The sequence below is a fragment of the Anopheles arabiensis genome, chromosome 2 (assembly GCF_016920715.1).
Source record: "Anopheles arabiensis isolate DONGOLA chromosome 2, AaraD3, whole genome shotgun sequence".
Classification (NCBI taxonomy): Eukaryota; Metazoa; Arthropoda; class Insecta; order Diptera; family Culicidae; genus Anopheles; species Anopheles arabiensis.
The window spans coordinates 49,212,952-49,234,370 of NC_053517.1; the positions used below are offsets into that span (position 1 = coordinate 49,212,952).

At 51.7% G+C, this 21,419-nt stretch overlaps 2 protein-coding genes and 1 pseudogene across 2 annotated transcripts in view; 1 reads left to right on the top strand and 2 right to left on the bottom strand.

The window, feature by feature from the left end:
- The window catches only part of LOC120895697, a 35,223-nt gene extending 15,986 nt beyond the window's left edge, over nt 1-19,237 (top strand). Inside the window, exons 2-6 of the mRNA XM_040299255.1 lie at nt 16,271-16,630; nt 16,728-17,238; nt 17,333-17,494; nt 18,076-18,392; nt 18,469-19,237. Of these exons, the coding sequence (XP_040155189.1) occupies nt 16,271-16,630; nt 16,728-17,238; nt 17,333-17,494; nt 18,076-18,392; nt 18,469-19,169 (2,051 nt within the window). The 3' untranslated portion in view covers nt 19,170-19,237. The remainder of the gene's footprint in view (nt 1-16,270; nt 16,631-16,727; nt 17,239-17,332; nt 17,495-18,075; nt 18,393-18,468) is intronic.
- On the bottom strand, nt 19,222-20,078 carry LOC120895698 (annotated as a pseudogene).
- Nucleotides 20,079-20,269: 191 nt separating this feature from the next.
- LOC120907631 (glutathione S-transferase D1-like) lies at nt 20,270-20,923 on the bottom strand. The gene has a single exon (XM_040319091.1). The coding sequence runs from the start codon at nt 20,918-20,920 to the stop codon at nt 20,270-20,272; it is 651 nt and encodes a 216-aa protein (XP_040175025.1). The 5' UTR covers nt 20,921-20,923.
- Between the last annotated feature and the right edge of the window lie 496 nt (nt 20,924-21,419).

The window sequence follows — 21,419 nt, forward strand, 5'->3', positions numbered from 1 at the left end:
AGGGCTGGCGCAATGATTGAAAGATTGATTACAAATTCGTTACCATCACCATTAAGCGAAAGGTTTCTTTCAAGGTTTTTTGTTGGGCTTGCTCGTTGCGTCGTACTTTTCCAACCATTCACACAACCACTTCGCAGTGCCACTCGGTGCCGCACGGGACCTTACCGGAATGTGGTTTTGGTCCGTCTCGTCTACTTGTCAGCGCCTACGCGCCATCGCCAAAGCAAAACAACAAAAAACCGTTGCCGTAAAAGACTTTTGAAGAAAGCTCCTACGCGCACTATTCAAGTGGTCCTTGAGTGTCAGGGAGCGCACAAGACGAAACAGGAGCATGCGGAAGAATTCTGGTGCCTGGGGGGAGGCCACCAAATAACAATATCACCCGCTTTCGATCGGGCAGTGGCGTCAGCGTCGTCTGGAGGATGTCGTTTTTTTGCTGTTCTTGCGGCTGTGTGCCGTACTACTGCTGTTGTTTTCGTGGCACATCGTACCTTACCACCAGAGTGCCTAATTCGCTACCGCATAATAGTCGCTGGGTACTGCCGCTTCTGCTGACACTTTTGGTGCCGGTGTAGAGTGTTCGATGAAGGCGAGAGCTGCGAGAAGAGCACTTGCGAATGTCAAACTGTTGATTCGGCGAAGAGGGAAAGGATGGAGGTGCAGCAGTGCTAGCTGAAAGGGTGAAGATGTCCTCAAGTCTCAAATAGACCGCCAGGGAGCAGGACGAGCGACATCCGGCATCTCAATTGTGCCGCGTCTGGGACGCATCATTTTTATTTTTAACTCATCGCTTCACAGTGCGGACGATCGCATCGTGAGCCTTCTTTTTGTCGTTTCAAGTTGCCAAACTGAGCAACGGACGAATAAATAGATCCCCCTGAGCGAAAACCGGAGATGCTGCAGCAGTATCACCCGTTCGTTGCCTCATCGGCGAGAAATTCGGTACCGGGCTCTAGGTGAAGACGATACCCAGAGTCCGTGGAGTGTTTGCCGAGGGCTAGATGCTGGGGTAATTTAATACGAAACTGCTTCAAGAGAGAGACAGAGGATGTTGCTGCATCCCAGCCTAGGTAACTCTACACCGACCGTTCTGTCCGCACGATGAACGGGTTATTGCTTCGTCGTATGGACTATCGGCTTTTGCGACAAACTGACACCAGCCTGGGGAGGGATTTTTTTGCATAAAAATACGCATCTCCTCAACCGCAAGCAAGCAAAGCCAAACTGCACCAGAAAGCCACAAGGGCACGCACCACCACTAGAATGTACCTTTCTGGTTAACACACAAGCACACAAGAAAAAAGCACGAATACCTCCCTTGCGAAGCATAGTTTTATGTTTCCGTCCGTTCGGCTGGAAGCTGGACCGAGAGCAAGTGCCTGAGGGGAGTGTGCGAAAGTAAAGGGCTACGATCATTAATGCGTTAAACCTCGGTGCTTTTTGTAAGCGAGCAGCACCTGACATTGTCCGGTTAATCAGGGCTTTGGTCCCCCCCCGCCCCACCCAAATCCGAGAAGAACGAGCGGCCGGGAGGATCGTGGAAAACCGGAGAGCCATAAAACTGGACCTGTCAGCCTGGAATACAACGGAACAACGGGACATCGGGGGAAGGGGCAGAGGGTCTCCCGGGTACGTAGGATGGGTTTCGCTCTAGTCGTTAATCTTGCGCACTCGCTGTGCTTCCGGAGCGTGTATAAAACTCGCGCAAGTCCGAGAGGCAGACGCAGAGCACGTAATGCGGAAAATGATGAAACAAGCAGGATAAAGGCCGGAATGGCCTGTAAATCGGCTACTTAGATCACGGGGTCCGCATTTCGCGAGCTCCACACCAACCGTGAGGTCGCGAGATTCAACGTGCGCTCGTAAAATGTTATTATCGACTTCCAAGCGAGAACCTGTTCGGCGTCTGTACCACGCGCCCATCCCGGTCGCCGTGCCGCCAGAGCTGGGAAACGTGTGCCCGAGAATGAGATGATAAATAAATCTTAAACACTGCATCTTACGGGGCGGGTGGACGGAAAAGATCCACCGGTTTTTAGCATAGCGAGCGGAGTGCAAAGGGAACCTGCGCTGCACGAGACACACACTTGCCTGCGCCCAAACATGGCTCATATCTGATTCGCATGCAATAAAACGTTGGCCAATCGACTGGAGGAAGGTGCCCACGGAACGGCACCAATGTGGTGGCCAAGCTTTCGACCGGCATTCCATCGATGGGCCGGGGCCGGGCCGCTCTTTTTCACTGGCCAGTGCAGAAGGCAAAATAAAAACCGCACCACAATTACACGATTTGTACGAACCGGGGGCGAATATGCTTAGAATTTCTGTACCTGAAAAGCTGCTTCAAAGAGGTGCGCTCCAGTTTTCCCTGCACTAGCACTGGCATTTGCTCGCTACCTTCTCTTGACTCTTTTGTTTTTCCCTGGCCAGTAGCAAAGAAAGTAGCATAAAAAGGCGCAGAGCGCCCAGTGTCGCTGGAGTGCTCGGTGGGCTCGGTTGTTCGCGGGTACAAACGATAAATAAACATGTACACCCACCGCAACACCACCCAACCAGGCGGCCAAGGTTTCTTCGACTGCTTATCTTATTACTTACCTCCCCCCACTACGAGAAAGACATTCCACCCAGTTAACCGACCGATTTGAATGCTGGAGTTCCGCTGCAGATCACACACCGCCGGGCTGGAGAGCGAGAAAGCAACTCACCGTGAGATTCGTCGTGGAGGTCGATATGGCGGTCGAAATGTAACATATTAACAGCGACAGCATTCAAGCATAGTTTCGTGGACCACTCTTTCTCTCTTGCTCATCCCACCAAAGCCACACACGCGCGGGCGTACGAGGGCGGCCGGCATTTCTTTCGCACTATTTGTACTATTCGCCCGTTTGCCCGAGAAGAAGCCATAAAGCCGCTCACATACCTCCGGGAGGTTGAACGCTCTCGGCTGTGGAGTGCAAAACGCGCAAAACGGGAAAAGAAAGCACGTTGTTTCCATTTTTTTTGTTTTGCCGTTGTCGCTGTTGCTGTTTGGACTCCATCTCGACCGGAGTTATGCTTCGGTGCGCAAAACAAACGCAGACACACTCACACACGTATATCTTCGAATAAGCTCACCTAATCTTATCCGGACTGCGAGAATCCACCCCACAATCACCGAGGATGCTTAGCAATTGCCCTGTAGGCCTCGGAAACGCCACAGGAAGCGCACGTATACGTCCCCCCCTTTCTCCTTTCCCCTCCACCAACCCAGCTTGATTGTTTTCCGATTCGGTTTTCGGATGGCAGTGGGACTGGAATGCGATGAGCGAACGAAAATATCGGAGCACACAACGGCTTATACGAGCGACTGCCGCTGCTGGCACATAGAATTGTGACTTGCTGGATCGTATGTTGAAAGGCAACCAGCCTTCCCCCACAAACCGTGAAACCTTTCCCTTTACAAGGCGAGAAAGAGAGAGAGATCGAGGTCGAATGTTGCCAACCGCAAGGAGGAAAGCCAGGATTAGTCACGCCGTGTTTGGTGGGGCGAGAGCGCGCGAACGCTGCAAAGGAAATACATGCGCTTACCATTTAATTCTATTAATGTCTATCGAAGCATATAATTAAAAAATATTCCAACTGCCCCGCGTTCGCTTCCCATTGAGAGCTGGGATGGATGTGATCGTGTATCGGCTGGATCGGCCATTTTTACCGCATCGATCGATCGATCGATCGTTGGTTCGTTCGCCGCTGGAATAATGGTACCGAGGGGGTTGAACGAAATGTGGCCGTGGCACTGGACGGATACACACAAAAGCTCCCAAAAAGCGAACGAACGAACAGACAACGATCGCGATCGCTAAGCTCTAAACGGTGTTTTTCGTTCACCGTGTGTGTGTGTATGTGTGTGAGTTTTTTTAAGGAGATTTCCGTTCGCGTCTTGCCGTACGGCGCAGATTAAGTCGTGCGTCATGTGCAGTCGCATGAGTTATTGAAGAAGCCGGCTTGGCTAACGTTCTTTTGCCTTAATTTACCCCTGTGATGTCTTCATCTGAGGGTTGGGGGGGGGGGAGCAGCAGCAAAGGGTTTGGGGTGGGTTTTTGGGAACGGAAACCACACTTTGAGCATTTCGACGACAACGTCCCGAAAAAGGAAATCGAAACTGTTCACAATGGGCACATTTGCCAACAAAAAATACCGAGCGAAAGCTTAAAGCTTGATAGAACGACGATCGATTGTTGACCTTGTGTCGCGATCGCGGTTCATCCCACCGGGCGCAGCTTCTTTTCCCCCGTTTCGGACTCGCTGCTCTTTTGGGAGTGCAAAATTTGGCCCCAAAAAGGAAGGCAAACGAATTAAAGGATCCCCCGGACGCCGCTGCACGTTCGCCTTAACTAGTCCGCCCGGCCAGATGAGCCTTTCAGCACAAGCGCCACAAATCATCTTCCAAATCATAAGTGGCCTTCTTGGCTCGCATTATTGCTTCGCCCGTTCACCGTGGCTCCGTTAACAACAGGGCACTAGGGATGAACGCATCGATGATGATGATGATGAGGATGATGAGGATGAAGGATGAAAGAGCCTGCTCGCAACGTCGAAAATTATGTGGTTTAGGCAATAGAATACACACACACACGCACACCAAATCCCAACCAACTGTGGTTCTTGCCTGCGGGCCTCCGAGACTCTCTAGCGTAATTATTTCGTAAGAAACATAAAAGCACTAGCACGAAACCGACCGAAACCGATCGGAGGAAATGGAAAAAGCAAGCCCAAACGGCCCCACCACCGCCACTTGCCTCAGACAGCAGCTGTAAAATGGTTCTCCAATCTCCGTTCAGGTCGAAGCGATGGTACGCCCAGGCTGGAATGTGGATATGGATTTCCTTTCCGTGCCGTGGTTTCCGCCCGGCGCGGCGCACGCACGATCGAGCCTCACAGTGGTTTGGATGGTTTAATTGTTCCAATCGGCACCGGGCCTGCTCCATTAGTGGGCTCTGCCTGCTCCAAACCGCACATCTTGGGCCGGATATTGATTTTTCGAGCCTTTGGCGTGCGTTGCAGCTGCTGCTGTTGCTGCTGCTGCGCACCACCCATCTCTAAGCGCTGCAGCGCACGCCATCATCCCACTTGGTCTACTTTCTTCTGCACCTATGATACCTCCTAAAATGGTTAGGCAACTGTGTGCTCCGCTTTATCGCAAAACCGCCCCAACAGCAGGGTGCAAATCCGTTTAAGGAGCTGGCTGGGGAAGGGATTGTCTCGATCGCAAGTGTCGATTCGCACACAATTGCTCACGAGCAGCCGAACCACCAGCGCCTTATTCGGCGTGCACCAGTTCAGCCCAACTGCGATTAGATCTCGCGCCTCGGGAGTTGTGGTTCCAGGCCCGGGCGACCAACCCCATCCAGGATGATGACGGCTATTGCGGGGACTTGCTTTCCCGCCCAGTGGTTGGAGAAGAACAGGAACGGCATAGAAGTGGATATAAGTGAACGAGATCTCGTCGCGATCGTCGTGCTGGACGGCTTTCCTTGGAGTCCGGTTTCTGAGATCTTTTTTTATATTTATTTCTGCTTCAGCTACGACCACTACACGCTCGACACTTTCGACTGGCGTGATTGATGATTCTAATCTGCTCACTTAAATCTAACATCAAATTAAAATTAATCGTATCACAATAAACATTTATTCGTCGAACGAACAAGCCCGTTCGACGCAAGGGGCTGTTTTTGTGAGGCTGCTTGCGAGCGGTGGTTATGCCACACCATATATAAGTTCCTTCCAGTTCCCGCGATCCCGAACGATCGGACGACGACGGTGAGAACGGGCGAACCCGCTGGAGTGTCTTAGAGTGCCTCAGAGAGGATTTTCGGCTTAGCGTGCTCGCCCGCAACATGACAATTGGATTTTAGCCGTGCAAGGTTTTACGCGAATGACAAAACCCTCCAACGCTAGGTGCGACACCGAGGGCCAGCCACGTCATGATTCGCCAACGCATTAGTGCTTTTGAAAAAAAAACATGTTCCAAGTACCAGCGCCATTTCGGAAGAGCGCACGAGGATTTGTTTTGTGTGTTGTGCTGTTTGTCGTTTTGGCTGCTTTTTTTCCGGCCTTTTCATCGCGCGATCCAACCCCGGGGATGATCGCGAATTGTTTAAACTCGTTCGCGCGAGATTTGATCCTCACTAAGCTCTTCCCCAGCCGCTTCACTTGCAACCCTCAAAGCAAACAAGGGTGCCAATCGTTCAATCGCGACCCGATCTGGCGAGCGATTGGCGTGCACACAGAGTTCCATCATCATCATCATCATAAAAAAAGTAAAATCAACCCAACAACACTCCCAAATAGAGAAAGTTGCGCCCCACGGGAGGGCAGGAAAGGTGATTTTAGGGTGAAATAAAACCTCGACACACACACACGCACATCGTCAGGCATTAGATTCGCTCGGAAATTAGATGATCTCTACCCGAAATTGATGCGCACTAGCCTGCAAAGGGAGCGTAATTTCCCGTGCGACGACCTGAATAACACGTACGTGTTGGTTTATTTTTCTCCCTGCTTTACTTCTATCAGCCAGGAAGAGCATGTTGTGGTAGTTTTGAAATTATTTCATTTCCTTCCCTTACCCACTACGTACGAGCCATGATTTTCCCCCGCCCCAGTTGGCAGCAACATCCAATTAACAGCATACAAGCATACTTTTAACTGAATGATTTGATTTGGATCTCTTTGGCGTTGGCGCACACGCGTTGGGACCGGGAAGGGATAGTGATCGCAGCAGCATTGCAGCATCGCAGAGGCTTCCAATCGTTTGGAAAGAATTTGGTACGAACAGTGGACGAAGAACGAAACGGTTTATTGCGCTCGTTGACTCGGAAATCGCGTCGTAAAGCACCGCGGCGTCTGGCAACGTTTGATAGAACGCTTAGGCTCTATCGGACTGAGAAAGGCGACGAAAGCGACGGCGATGATGGCTTGAACGGAACATGCATGATCAAGCATGGAGTTAGTTAGGAACAGGTAACAACACTATCCGTCTGAGCCTGTGATTGCTTGATTAGTGGCGGTGGTAATTTTAATCGAGATGTTTTTCAACCTCACCCAACGGACCCCCCCGAAAAGCAAAAGTTCACCCCAAAAACTGCAATTTGCGATTCATTCATTCAACAAGCTCGATCGGCGCCCATACCCACGGGTTGCCCAACCCACCGGTTTTACCAAATCACGTGAAAAGTGGCACTTGCTTGCGTCAGTAATTTTCATTATTTTATTCCACCATCCACCCTGCTAAATCCGCCCGATTGCACCGAAAAGAAGGAAAGAAAAAACAAAACCTTCGCGCGGTTCATTTATGATTGCGTGGCGTAAAGGTGCGGCAAGAAGGGGCACCGGCACCAGCCCAGAGATGAAGGTTTGCACAGAGTTGCAATTTAAGTAGCAGTGGTATAAAACAAAACTCAATCCGGCCACACCAAAACAACAACCAGCCGACTTCCAGCCGACTTCATCAATATCAACCTTGGAGAGCGTTTTTTTTGCATTCGGCACGAAACACACTTAAATAGGCCAAAGGCAGGTTTGATATGCGCTTTCCAAAGCATAATTGAGAAAAATACAACACACGCAACAACAAAATAAAAAAAAAACTCCACCGCGAGGGGCCAAATTTGCAACCGAAACAAGTTTGGGTTTGGCGCAACTTTTGGGAGCGCAAGCGGTGCCACTTCCTGCGCGAGTGCCCGAAAATCCGATGAACCATCAATAAATGGTGGAGATTTTTTATCGGAGTTCACTGAACGCAACCGCTCAGTTCCGATGGCGGAACACCCGGTAGAGGGTCCACGAAAACAAAACAGCCTGCGTAAAGCAGGAAGCAGCGAACTATAACCTTTCCCCAGACCTCGGTGCGCGCCATAAAGCTCGGCTCATTAGCGCATGGTATGCAGGCGCGTGTGTTTCCGGTCGAACGGCTGTGCATGTGGTCGTGATAGAGCGCGGCGCGGGAACTTAGGAAACAGTGTCCTGGGTGGCCACCATGAGTTAATTTCCAGAACGAAATGATAATGCCAAAGGCTCTCACTAGTCCGCGCTTGCGAAATGAGGTCCCTCTATGACGTCTTACCCAAATGGAAGCATTAAGCGCCTCTCCAGCAGATTCGAACCATCTACCCAATGCTCAGGAAGGGGACGAAGGATTCTTCGGCTTTTCGGCTATTTCGGGACGTTTCTTTTACCGGCATCCAAACCGGCCTAATTATAGAGACGTGAGGGTGCCCGTTGTCGTTCCGCAACGAGCTGCTTATTATCCATTCGAGTCCTGGGCGCTTCCTTACCTTCCTAACATCGAGCCTCAGCTTCGTATTTTTCTTTTCTTAACATTCACTTTCGGTGCCGCACCACCAACAGAGACATTCGTTTCGTCCGGAGGCGCCTCCCATACGTGCCAGAGCGGTTCCACAAACACTGCTGCTGCTGCTAATGCCGCCGCCTTCGTTTGCGGGTTTTGAGCTTTCGGACCGACCCGGGCCCGGGAATCGATCTAATTACCGGGTTGTGCGCGTCGTCGCAGCACCAAACAAAACCCGGCGGCATTTTTTATTATTTATTTCGGCCGTTCACCCGTGCAGCCCAGGAGAGAAGCATTCCGGTTCGGCTGTGTTGGTCATTTTATGATTGTTCTTGGTTGTACTTTTCTCTCTCTCTCTTTCTTTGGAGGGAAGTGTTGAGCGCCACTGCCGGGGTTTTACTTCCCTTCCGGAGGTCCATGACGATTCCTCGCACGTTAATTGCGATCGTTTCGTTTTTGTTTTTTTAGTTAGGCTCGGTGGAATGCGGTACGGTGTTTGTGATGGCAGGTACAATGCGAGTTAAACCCCTGTGCATGGTCAAGAAGGGGATTGTAGGGTCTAAAATTGAGATATTATTCTAGCATTTAAGAACCATTACGCCGAACGACCGCCTTTACGGACGGTCTAAGTGGGCTCTGGGGACGGAGTCGTAGGGGCAACTTCCGGGCAAAATGCTATCAAATGATATTATTATACGGGCTTGAAACACACGCAGGGCAAACGACTTCCATCTCTATTTCGGAGAAGCAAAGTCCTCCAAAATGCATCTCCCAAAAACCGGAAGGTCGGCCACGTTAATGTGTGGTGAAAGCAGGCCCTTTTGCATTACCTGCTCAATGTCTCAGGATGACTTGCGGATGTAAGATCCATACCGATCCATCCAACAGTCCGATCGCCGGTAGAAAAGCATCACTGCTGCAGGCTGATCGATGAAGAAATAAAGCTAGAAAAACAGCAAAGAGCTCGAAAGCAAATGGGCTTTGATATGCATTTCCTTCTCTTCGTTCCCGCTGCGGTCAAATCACCTTGCCCACGAGGGTGCTCCTTTGCCATCGACCTTTTTTTTCTTCTGTTCTCCGTTTCCTCGATCGTCGGGTCGATTTGGTTTCCGCCCGATTTTAACAGGGCCAAGACGGAGAGGGTTTTGATTTCAAGGTTTTTGTCCTATGCCTTATGAATGGAGAGCATTTTCTCCGCCGCCGCTCGAGGAGGATTGGAATTTGATTGAGTAGCAGCAGCAGCAGCAGCATCAACAGCAGCACAACACAATAAGCAACGAAAGTAATGCAAAGGGAGAAAAACAATCCACACACACTTTACGAATACAAAATATTGAATGGCAACGAATACACGGGACGAGCGAGTAAGAGTAATGCACCACCATCTCCGCCACTGCTGGGATGGTTGCAACCGCAGCACCAGCAAACAAAACATTGCCAGCCAGCCATAGGGCGTATCGTAAGAAAAGAGGAAACAACAAAACCATGCACAAAGCAAAGCCCACGGGAGAGTGAGTGTTTGAGGATGAGTTTCCTATTTTCTATCCGATTGTGATCGGTTCGTCAGCGATGAAGATGTTTGCAAGGAGGAAGATGTTGGCAGGCGATCGCCGCTCGAAAGTCCGCTGTCTGTAGCGAATATCGCTACTAGCGTGAGCCCCAGGTAGCAACCAGAGCAGAACCGCTACCGTGCACACCATCATTTCGATCCGATTGAACGGGTCCCGGGGAAGAAACAAACAGTCTGACATGGTTTTAGCTGCTGCTGCTGCTTCCATATCGCGCCTTTTGTAGACTAAACGGAACTCTCGTTTGATCACTCTCACGACATGCACGCGTGCGATTGAGATGCATAATTTTATAGGCAACATGGCCGTTTTGGCTTTTACGATCTGTTTGGTAATTCAACGCCGCAAACAGAACGGTCTCAGGCTATTTATGTAAGCAATCTTTAAAAACAGATTGCACCAGTGCCGCAACCATGGCCAAATGTACCTTCAGTGGTTGCTTTTTTTTGTTGGTTAGTCATTTGCGGCAACTTTATGATTTATTGTCAACCAGCGCCGAGCTTCTGCGTGTCCAAAACGTCTATTCCCATGGGAAATGAACAAAAAAAACTGGAGGGAGCTGGCCAGTTCCTATTTCCATCCGCGCGATACATTTAAAGTGCAGCATTATTTGTACATCTCTTTGCGCCAGGTGGTGCTCGGTTGCGGTGCGAACATTATCCGCAAAGAGCTTACCATTTAAGCTGGGGTCCCCCCGTACGCCAGTTCTTCATTCGCACGACCCCCACCCGACCCAATGCACTTGATGGATGCGAATTCAGCGTTGCAAACGCGCGGCATAATCATCTTCCGGGGGGATCCAGTAGGTGGCTGGTAGTGCCCGAGCATGCCGTGGGGTAACTCATCAAGGGTTGCAGAAGTCGGCCACTCCGGTGGAACGCAAACTGAAAGCAACTCTTTTCTTCAGCGAAGGTTGTGGCATGGAGTTGGAGAGAGAAGAAAAAAAGCGCCGTGTTGATGATGTTCTGCCGACGGTGGCAGCGATGGTGGTGATGTATTTATTTGCTACTTTGTCCCGATGAGAGGATAGTGCCTCTGCACTTGCTTTTTTTTGTCCTGCTTTATGGTTCGTTGTTTGCTGTCCCCTGTGCAGTGCAGTCGCTACACATTCCATTCATTTGCTGCGAACTTCAGCCGTTTGGGAAACACCATTCGCATTTTACAACAATTTCCCGAGCTTTTCACGGACTGTGTGTCCCCTCTTCTTGTGGGTTCCGGTTCTCGCAGCATAAATCCGCACTAAAAGTCACTTGGCGGAAGCCGGCAGTAGGAAAAAATAGGGGAGAGATTGGAAACCTCTTCCAAGGTGTTTGTGTTCGTACCCGTCTGCCACCGAATAAAACCGACACAAATCGTACGGTGTCTAGGGCTCGGGAGAAATAATCATAAAAAACCAACTCCCCTAGCTTTAGCTCAAGGGGGCTAGGGGAGAAGGGTGTGCCACACTATAACGAAAGATATTAACGAGAAAACAAAGCAAAGCCCCGACTGCATTTAGCACCCGGGCGATCCACTTTTCATCGGTGCCAGCCCTTTTGCACCAGCGCCAGATTTGGATGTGAAGAAAGCCCTTCCCAGGGGGGGGGGTGTAAACAGAGGGAAATGGCTGCAAACATGGAATGGAATCCGAAAAGAGGTCAGTTCGGGAAAATCCCATACCCTAACCGTCTCATCCAGCTAGCTTTCCCTGGTACATCGTGTGAGCTAACAGCAACCAAAAACGAACAAACACACTGAAAACGAATCTAATAATAAACAACATCTGAATGATTGGTTAATTTTCTCATTTGTCTTCCTGCTTTTTGCCTTTTTTTGTGTTTGCTCCCAGCCCGCCGGCGTTTCCGCGCGCGACAGTTTGGAAGTAGCGAGGCGCTCGAGTAAGAATCGTGAGCTAAAATCCCGTCGACGGTCTCCTTAAGCAGCAACCGAAAATCCCGACCAATCGTTGATCATTTTCCACTTGTTCGACGATCCATCCCGCGTTTGCGTTGGACGCGATGATGCCGCGCGATCGGTAGACCACCAACCAAGTGAAACAATTTGTAAGCCAACTGCACCGGACGTTACCAGCCGCGGAGCACACGGTTAGAGACGGTCGCGCGTACGTGGCGTTTGCCTCTTCCCGGTGCTCCATTGGATCGATTCGGTCGGTTCGTTGTGGTTTTTAAATATTCATTGTTTCTACTTCCTACGGTGATCGTAGTCAGTCGAGCGACTCAAATTATGTTTGCTATTGATTGATTTTGGTGTGCCTCACCGCAGGTGGAAAATTACAATTTGTGGCTTGGACGCTTACACAACAGCGGCAGCAAGTGCTCTTAGATGTGTTCTGCCAGACGAAAAGGGCGAAAAACTACATCACCTCAACACCGCTAAGTATATTTGCAAATAACTTAACAAACAGAGCAAATATCAAGCGTACTTTAGTTGTAGCCGCGCATTTGCCGCAAAGTGTAGCATCCGCACGAAAAAGGAAAGTTAATTAGACGAATTAAACGTGCCGAGAGAGGAAGCTGCGATCGTGTTGTTCGCTTTGTCCGTATCACACGCCATGCTCCTAATCGCCGTCGTTCGGAATTCAATGTGCCAATTATTCGGGGCCACGATCCAGCCGGATGGTTTCGGGAACGCTCGCGGCCACCATTAGGTGATGTTCCATCCGCCGGCTCACCGTTATACCGATTTCCTCCGATCAGCCGGCCAACGGAGTACGAACTTTCGGTGTACGAAGCAGCAGCAGGAGAAGATAAGAAGGAAGCGGAGAACCATCAGACAAGAAAAGAAAGGCCCTGCAGCATGGACGAAATCTTTCATCCATATATTTTGGTCAATCAACCTGCCGTGGACTTCCCGTTTTTCTTAGCACCCAGTTTCGGTGTCGAAACGAACGGCTCGGATTCAATCTCTGTTTTCGCCCCCTTTCGCCCATTTCTCACAGCCGCGCGCTGAGGATCGTCCGGATATTGCCGGAAATTAATTCAGTTCTCAGCCGGCTAATGATGGGAAGCCGCGGGACAATCCGCGAATTCTGCACCCATAAAATATGTCAATGAGTAACGGGCATCCGTGTGCCCGTGTGAAAGGCCCACCATTTTGGAGAGTGGGTTGGTCTCGGGACCCACCCAACCCCGAGGACAGCATCAGAACGACGACGTTACCTTAACCGCGGTAATGTTGAAGTTGTCTGGAGCAAACCCTACGAGCTTGACTACTTGCTCTCGGACTTTCGGCGAAGTGTTCCCGGAGTTGGAAAGTTTAAGAATTCCAGCACGTGTGGACATTGTGAGAACGCGAAGGTGCGCCACGCGACGGGAAACAACGCTCAAACCCATTCGTGTGACAGTTCGGGGCAATGCCTTGGTACGGGTGCAATCGACAACCACTAATTTATCGTCCCGATCGGCTCTTTTACGCAGACCACCAGCCGCGTGTCTGTATTCCCGTTGCTCTACGAGCCGGGACACACCATCCCGAGGAGCTTAGAGGGGTATGCTTTTATCGCCGCCACTCGATCGATCGCCACATTGCGATGGGCATGTACCGGGCATGTCTCTTCTAACTTTCCATGCTTGTGCCATGTTTTCTGGAGTACGTGCGCGCGCCCCTGCGTCCCTTTTTGTCGGCTTATCGCGCGACACCGATCGTATGCAGAGTACGGTCGCTTTCCAAGCGCACCGAACAGGAAACCTGGGAATGCAGCACACGGCGTTCCCGGGGCCCGAACGTCTCTTCCGCGCCGCCCGAGCAGCACATTTCTTGGAAGACAAACAAGGTCTCACCTCTTTCATATCCCTTCACGACAGCGCGCATAATCTTTTCGGTACCTTCGAGCGGGGCGATGGCGATTGCTGCGGTGCCAGCAAGGCTCGACGAGCGCCTACGCAAGAAATTCCACCTCACGGACGGGTCCCGAACCACGGGCCAACGTTCCGGAAAGGAAGGGCGCACAAAACAGAAAGCAAGCCGGGCAGGAAAAATGTCTTTCCATATCAGCTATTCGGGAAAGCAAACCGAGAGCAAAAGCAATCGTAGCAATAAGAGCGTGCGCGGTGCCGCCCGGTTGGTGAATGCAGTTCGCGCCGGGAATGGGCTTGTTTATTAAAACGTCGTTACAACACCCCCTGTGGCCTCACCGAACCGCGCTTCTTCGCCCGTGGTGATCATGTCGCTCGGCCACGGGCAAAGAGTGAACTGATCGCGCGCCTACGCAAAACCCATCACCACACACACACACGCGTGACAAGCCGAAGAAGGTGTGTACATCACCCCAAACAAACGCGGAGGCCCACGCCGATGCGCCAAGACCCTCTGCGATCTGGCATCTGTGGCCCGCGTGTCCCGGTGAGAGTACGTGGTGGTGAATTATTGTTTCGCCATATTCAGAGCCCTGAACTCAAGAACCAATAATTGGCGAGGCGAAAGCATTACTCATCACGATCGCATTACAAGCAACCAAGCGCGGAGACGTCGTCTGGTACCGCAGTGCCAGATGAGCTCTACTCTTCCTGGTTGCGGCTGGCAGAGCTCTAGTTTGGCGTAGGAGAACTATTGAATTGATTTAAACTAAATCCACTGTAACCGGTGCGAACCGGGCGGCCCTAGACCATCATCCAGCTGCAGCAGCATTCCTTCACACAACACGATGGGAGGAAAAACCAATCAATAATCCACCGAACCGAAAGCTCATTGGCCGGGGAATCGGGTCTGCCACTACTGTGACGAATCCATAATAACTAAACCCGTGGCCGCGCTAGGGGACAAGCGCTTTTATTTGATCACAAAACCAATTCTCACGCTCGCGCCGCTCCGATGTGTTTGTGAGGCTTATGTAAAAGGGGAGGAAAAATTAAGTAGTTCATCTTGAACCGTTCATCTTTGCTGCCCGCCTGCTAATGACAGCATTTAGAGGCCAGCAAATGGGGAAGAAAAACACAGTAATAACTGTTCAGGTTGGTGCATCTCCGCTCCCTCCTCCGCTGGAGGTCGTTGGCGGGTCGGAATCTAATTAATCGGAAGAGCGGTGCAAAAAAAAAAATGGAACGTCCACCTCCGAGCGCCAAACTCAATTTCGATCCAGACCCGTTCGCGATCGTCGTTCGCGTTTTTGTGTTGGGCAACTTCGTTTTCGTCTTCGCCCCTGCACATACCGACCGCTTGTCAACAGAAAGGCCTGCTCGCGCGCGCGCACACGATGCAGTCCCGTAAAGTTGATTTAATTAAGCCGATTGCCACCTCCTCCTGCTCCGCGGACGGTTGGGAAGTGCAGGGAACAGCGCGCGATCGCTCCAATGCACTCCCTCTCTGACTTTCGCGGCCTGCGTTAGAGAGCTGTACTGCGATCGGGAGAACGCATCGCCGGGTGGGATGCGATTTACCTACCCAACCCTTCGCCTTTTTTTTTTTTTTTTTGTTGCTTGCTTAGCCGATCTCATTCCGAGCGCATTGGTACCGTTAGCAATTGCTATTCGCAATGGAAAACAGGGGACGAGTTAGGAGTTTAGCGCACCGTTAGTAGCCGATGGCCGCCACCGCCGCCGCTGCTGCTGCCACGGTCGCTGCCAGGTGTATTGGGCCATCAACAGCCGCACTCGATCGAACGATCGCGCAGCCATTCACCCGGGGGCTTTGGGTTGGCCGGCGAGCGTGGCGCTCGCTGGGAAAGTAACGAGCCGCGTTCGAAGCTTAGCTCGGCATCGGCATCGTACGGGTGATGATGGTGATTAAGCGGTGCAGCCTAAAAGGCACGGCTTCGCTCGTTTGCATCAGCCGAACGGTGCAAGTGCAACCGGCCGATGCTTTCCATTTCGTTGCACCCAGCACCATCTCCGGCACCCCCTTTGGGTGGTGTGCTCCGGTTAGAAAGAGGATCCGTACCACACTCACACTCACTGGACCGTGGGGATGGTAGGGGGTAAGTGAGGGAAAAGGGGTAGTGCAGAGTTGACGCGCATCTCTCTGCAGTCTCTAATTGCCATTGTAGCAGCAGCAACCATTGGCTGCCCTGAAACCCTACGCCGTCCGATCGTTCACCCGTGTACCGTCAGTGCCACTCGCAGACGACGAACCCCTCAGACCATGAAATTGGCAGCCGAAAAGGACAGCCGATGGCGCTTTTCCCACCATTCTCGTTACGTTTCGCTTGCCAGCTTCCGGTAAGCCACCGGCTCAACGACAACCTCCTGCTGCCAGCTAACGTAAACGATCAGCACCTGCCGGCGAGCAGGGAAGACGCTACAGTTTCAACGCGGATGCATTTCGTTCCGTTCCGCCAAGTGGACACGTCAGCGTGCTTCACGGAAAGCTTCCAAACCACCGCCGTGCACCAAACCGACACTAATTGCGCTTCTTCGTCGCTTTCTTCTTGCCTTTGCAGGTGACGCTTCCTGCTACTTCCCGTTCGAGTTCCAGGGCGGCTACATCACGCAGAACACGGTCACGCCGGAGGGTGCGGTACGGTACAGCCGCGTCAACATCACCGAGAACGCGATCCCACTGTGGGGCATGTGTCACAAGCGGCGCGACAACAACGTCATCCTGATGACCGGCTCGGAGGAGGCGAGCTGCTATCGCTGCTTTCACCTGAAGCTCGTGTCGAAGAACGTGCTGCGAGTGCTGGCCGCCGACAAGGACTACCTCTCCAAGTGTCACACCAACGAGGAGAAAGCGCTCGCCTCCTGTCTGTCCGATGACGATCTGCTGAACGAGGCGAAAAATACCGAAATCATCCTTTACAGTAAGTCCACCACTGCCAGGCTTCAGCTTAGTCTCCTCAGATCGTTGGATCAAGATTTTAATCCCTTTCCCTCTTTCTCTTGCTGCTCCCGTTACAGAATTCCACGAGTGGGACGGTGCAGAGGTACGCCAGGAGTACTGCCCCATCCACGGCCGGTATCGCATGACGTACAGCGTCGATAGCAGCGACACAGCGGACGCCATCGAGTGTGATTCGGTCGAATCGGAGGTTGACAACTGTCCGTCCGGATCGGCGTTGAACTTGCGCTTCCGCAACTGCGCCTTCCCCGACCGGGAGGTAACGTTCGAATGTCTCGGACACTGGCGCGGCTTCGGCAATCGCAACTATCTCGCGCTGCTCAGCACGGGCAATGAGTCGCACCTGGGGCCCAAGTATCGGTGCGCCACCTACACCGAGAACCCGAAGACGGGCGAAATCGAGATCTCGTTCAGTCGCGACTCGACCTGCCGCGCCATCGAGCGTCAGTACGTGCGCCATCCAAACTCCCGGTACACGAACGGCAACGGCATCGGAAGCGAGTACCATCACGAGGTCCTCACGCTTCGCCCAATCCCGCTCGAGTTCGGTCCAGTCATACAGTACTGCAGGTAGGTCGTCTAGTGCAATCACTCATCCGTCAGCTAATAGGTAGAGCTCAACGAATCAACTAATGTGAATTTTGTTGTGCAATTTATTCTGCAGCTTTCCCAGCTGGCTAATCGGGCGCTGGGAGCACGTGGTCGTCAATCAGAACCAGCTCATCTACAAAGACCACAACACCTTCAAGACGTACACGATGAAGTGCGTCAAGAACTACACCAACCACGACTCGAACAAGTACATCGTCTACAGCCAAACGCAATGGTAATTATTTCCACCGTTCACTCGCTCACTCTCCCCGAAGAGGGGAGAAGTTAATTGCAATCTTCTCTGGAAGAGATGGGAAAATCAGTCATCGAGGCTTGCGAAACTAAATTAATTATCAAAATAGATGCTTCATTATTTCAAGCCGAAAAGCTGCTTTTTCTTTTCCCGGACCTTTCCCTAGTTCCTCCCTTTCCATCGTCTGCCTTCATTACACTTGCCGCTGTGATCGGCAAACGCTCGATCGCTTACGTTCCCCTTGGGGCTAAACTCCATTAGCAGCATCCCGCCTCAGGTGCGGTGGTGTGGCCTAGTAGTACACAAAAAAGTAGCATCAAATTACCACCTCCGTTCATTACACGCACCTCATTTCCTTTCATTCGAAACCACCCCACGAAAAACCAGTGAAAGTACACGATCGTTTCGCAAGCCCCTTCGCCCTCGCCGCTTTTGTTGTTTGCTTGCCTTTGTAAAGCGAACGGCATTGTGCATCGAACCAGCTGACGCAGCCGGCCCACGTTACTAATTCTCGCCCGTTACTAATCATTTTGCTTTCCTGCCTCTCTCTTTCTCTTCCACAGTGGCGAGGAGATGTACCAGTGTTTGAAAATCGAACGGCGCGATACGAATGTGTTCGAGTTCCAGATAAGCAGCCGCCAGTCGGCCAACTACACTGCCACGATCTGTAACGATTTCTACTTCAACGACGACCGGTGGCTGACGCAGGGCCGGCTAGACAGCAACGACATCGTCTCGCCCTGCCCCATCATCGGCGAGTTCTCCGGCATCATCCCGGACGATGAGGGTCTGTGCGCGAAGCTGTCGTCCGAGTGCGAGTCCCAGGACATCATGTACTACCAGATCTCGGCCTGCGATTACGCGAACGAAGTGTATGAAGGTAAGTGGAATTTTTGGAAGATCTGGAATTGATGGAACACAGCAATACTAACAGCGACTTCCCTATTTGTCAACAGAACGCGAATACCGGTGTCTTGGCCAGTGGACACATCGGAACATCGTGTACACGTACACCCAGCGACGGGACGTCGGCACGTACGAGTGCTTCGTCGGCACGATGCTGTCCGATCGGCAGATCTTCATCAAGGAGGCGGGCGAACACTGCCAGCGTGACGTCAATCCGCACCGGTTCGGCATGGAGCTGAACAAGGTCGCGCACTGTACGCCACCTCAGGTGTTCAAGTCGCCCGGCCGGCCCACGCACAAGTACTCCGAGGTTCCGCAGCCGACCCAGCGACCAGGGCTGCCGGTGAATGGCGGTGGTGCCGGCGGGCACTCGGGCGTACTCGCTGGCACCAGCGGCAATCACTTCCACCAAAGTTCCTCGCCGTCCGCGGTGCCCAACTCGACACCTGCTCCAGCGTCGAGCGTCCCCACCGGATACGCCGATGGTGGCCAGCGCGGCGGAAGCAGCAGTAGTGACGATGGCAGCAGCAGCAGCAGTAGCAGCGGCAACAGCAACGGCGGTAGCAGCGGTGGAGGAGCTGCCGGCGAAAACAACTATCCTCCGTATAAGACTAATTCCAAACACGAACCGGCCTCGGTAAAACCGGGCACCGTCGGCTCCACGGCCGCACATGTACAGTCGCACTATACCTATTTATTGTTAGCAACGTTTATCTGTGTTATCCTAGGTTGTAAGAATATTAGCTGTTAAAACCAATTACCAATTGTACACAAAAGACAAAAATTAAAAAAATGAACATCGTCCTATCAAAAATCAAACATGGTCTTTAGACTCTCCTCGGTGATGGATCCTCATCCGAAAGGCTATTCCGCAACGGCATATGCAGTAGCTGGAGGTGTGGGACCAGACTCGAAGTAAGCCCGGTACTGCTGCATACCACTCTCGTTAATCTCCTGAAAGTCCGCCATGGTTGCCTTGCAGCCCTCGTACCACGCCGAAATTGCCGGATACTTGCTCAGGTCATGCTGGACCACCTCGAGGGACGTCACCGTCGACACCAGACTGTAGTCCGCCAGCGTAATGTTCGGTCCGGCGGCGTACGGATTATTGATAAGATATCCATTCAGCACTGCCAGTGCTTCTTCCAACTTTTCAAGCTTCTCGCCGCCGGGCGTGGCACCCTCAAAGTATAACGGATAGTAGTAATCCTCCAACCGAGTACCAAGCGTGCCGTGATCGAAGAACAATCGCTGATTAATGATGGCCCGTGTCTTGGCATCCTTCGGATACAGACGACTGTTGGTGCGTCCGTACTTGTCGACCAGGTACACCAGTATGGCACGTGACTCCCACATCGTTAAATCGTTGTCCACAAGCGTCGGTACGCAATGGAATGGATTAAGCTGAAAAAATGATGAAATGGTTCATTGCGTGCTCTCACTCACGGTTTACACAGCTCGTAGTTTGCTCCACTTACCACAGTAAACGTGGGTCGCAGTTGTTCATCCTTCATTAGATCAACGAATTGCAGGTTCAGGTTCAGCTTCAGAGCCTTTGCTACCAGCATCACCGAACGGCAGTAGGGCGAGGCGGGATGGTAGTAAAAATCCATCTTCACAAATCACAAGATACACTACACGTCCAGCAAAGATTCCAACAAGACTGCATGCACAGGCGACAGCCTTACCGGCTGGCGTACGGTAGTGGATCGCCAGAATCTTATCGCACAGGATTTACAAACGATGACACGTCGATATCGATTACGTACAAAGTTAGATAAAAGAAATACCTCGAAAACCCTGAACGGCGACTGCCACACGGGTCAGCTGTGATAGAGTTTCATGTATGTGTTAGCCTTTGCTGTTTTCCTGCTCCATCCATTTTTGGAACATTGTAACGGCACGCTGTGTCAGGTCGGTGTAACCCGCAATCACTTCCTTGCACCGCTCGTACCACCGCCGAACAGCGGCATATGGCGAGAGCTCAAACTTCAGCACCACCAGCATGGAAACGGTGCACACGAGCGAATAGTCCGCCACAGTAAGACAATCCCCGGCCACGAAGGCACTGTGCTGCAGAATGCCATCCAGCACGGCAACCGCTTCGATCAGCTTTTGGCGATCGGTCTCTACCGGTGTGGCCCGTTCCAGCACGACCGGGCTGTAGTACACAAAGATACACTTGTACAGTGTGCCGCACTCGAACAGCAATCGCTGGTTGACGATGGCCCGACGCAGCGGATCGGGCGGATAGTAGGTGGTTCCGGCCGGTGCGTACTGCTCTGCCAGGTAGATCAGAATGGCGCCTGGCTCGCAGATGGCCACACCATCGACGACCAGCGTCGGTACCGTGTGCTGTGGGTTGATCTTCTTGAACGCCGGGTTCACATAATCCTTCCGGTGCACGTCCAGACTGATCAGGTTGAACTTTAGCTGCAGTGCCTCACCGAGCAACAGTATGGCACGCGATGGCGGTGACAGGATGTTGTAATACAGATCCATGCGTCGTAGGAAGATAAAACCGAACCCACAGAAACCTCGCACGCCTTATTTATAGGGCAATGGTGGCCAACTAGCGGGCGGATGATGGATTATTGCTGGGCTTGTTATTAGAGGCTACCGTTATTAGCAATTGTATGGCATGTAATTTCGGCGAGCTGTACAGATAGCGGCTGTAGCACGCCGGTGTTACAGTGCATGTAGCATTTGTGTAACTTTTATGCTGAAAAAATCTACTACTTTACGGCCAAAATATCAAATAATCAAACTGCGAAGGACGGCTAAATTCATTTGAAGGCAAATCTCAGAAGTTAAAAATATTCCCAATTTTATTCCATTAGTTGTAATCTACCCATTTCTACGAGTTGATTTGCTTTATGTACATCAGTCCCCCGGACCTAGTTCAATTTCCGGCAGTACCGAATCAAAATCAATCAGTGGTGCGTTATCTCCACATATTCCGCGATAATGATTTCTCTGCCGTTTGTTTGTTTCTCTTGTC

Bases quoted from the DNA above. Each gene is read 5' to 3' on its own strand.
- LOC120907631 (XM_040319091.1), bottom strand. From the start codon at position 20,920: ATGGATCTGTATTACAACATCCTGTCACCGCCATCGCGTGCCATACTG.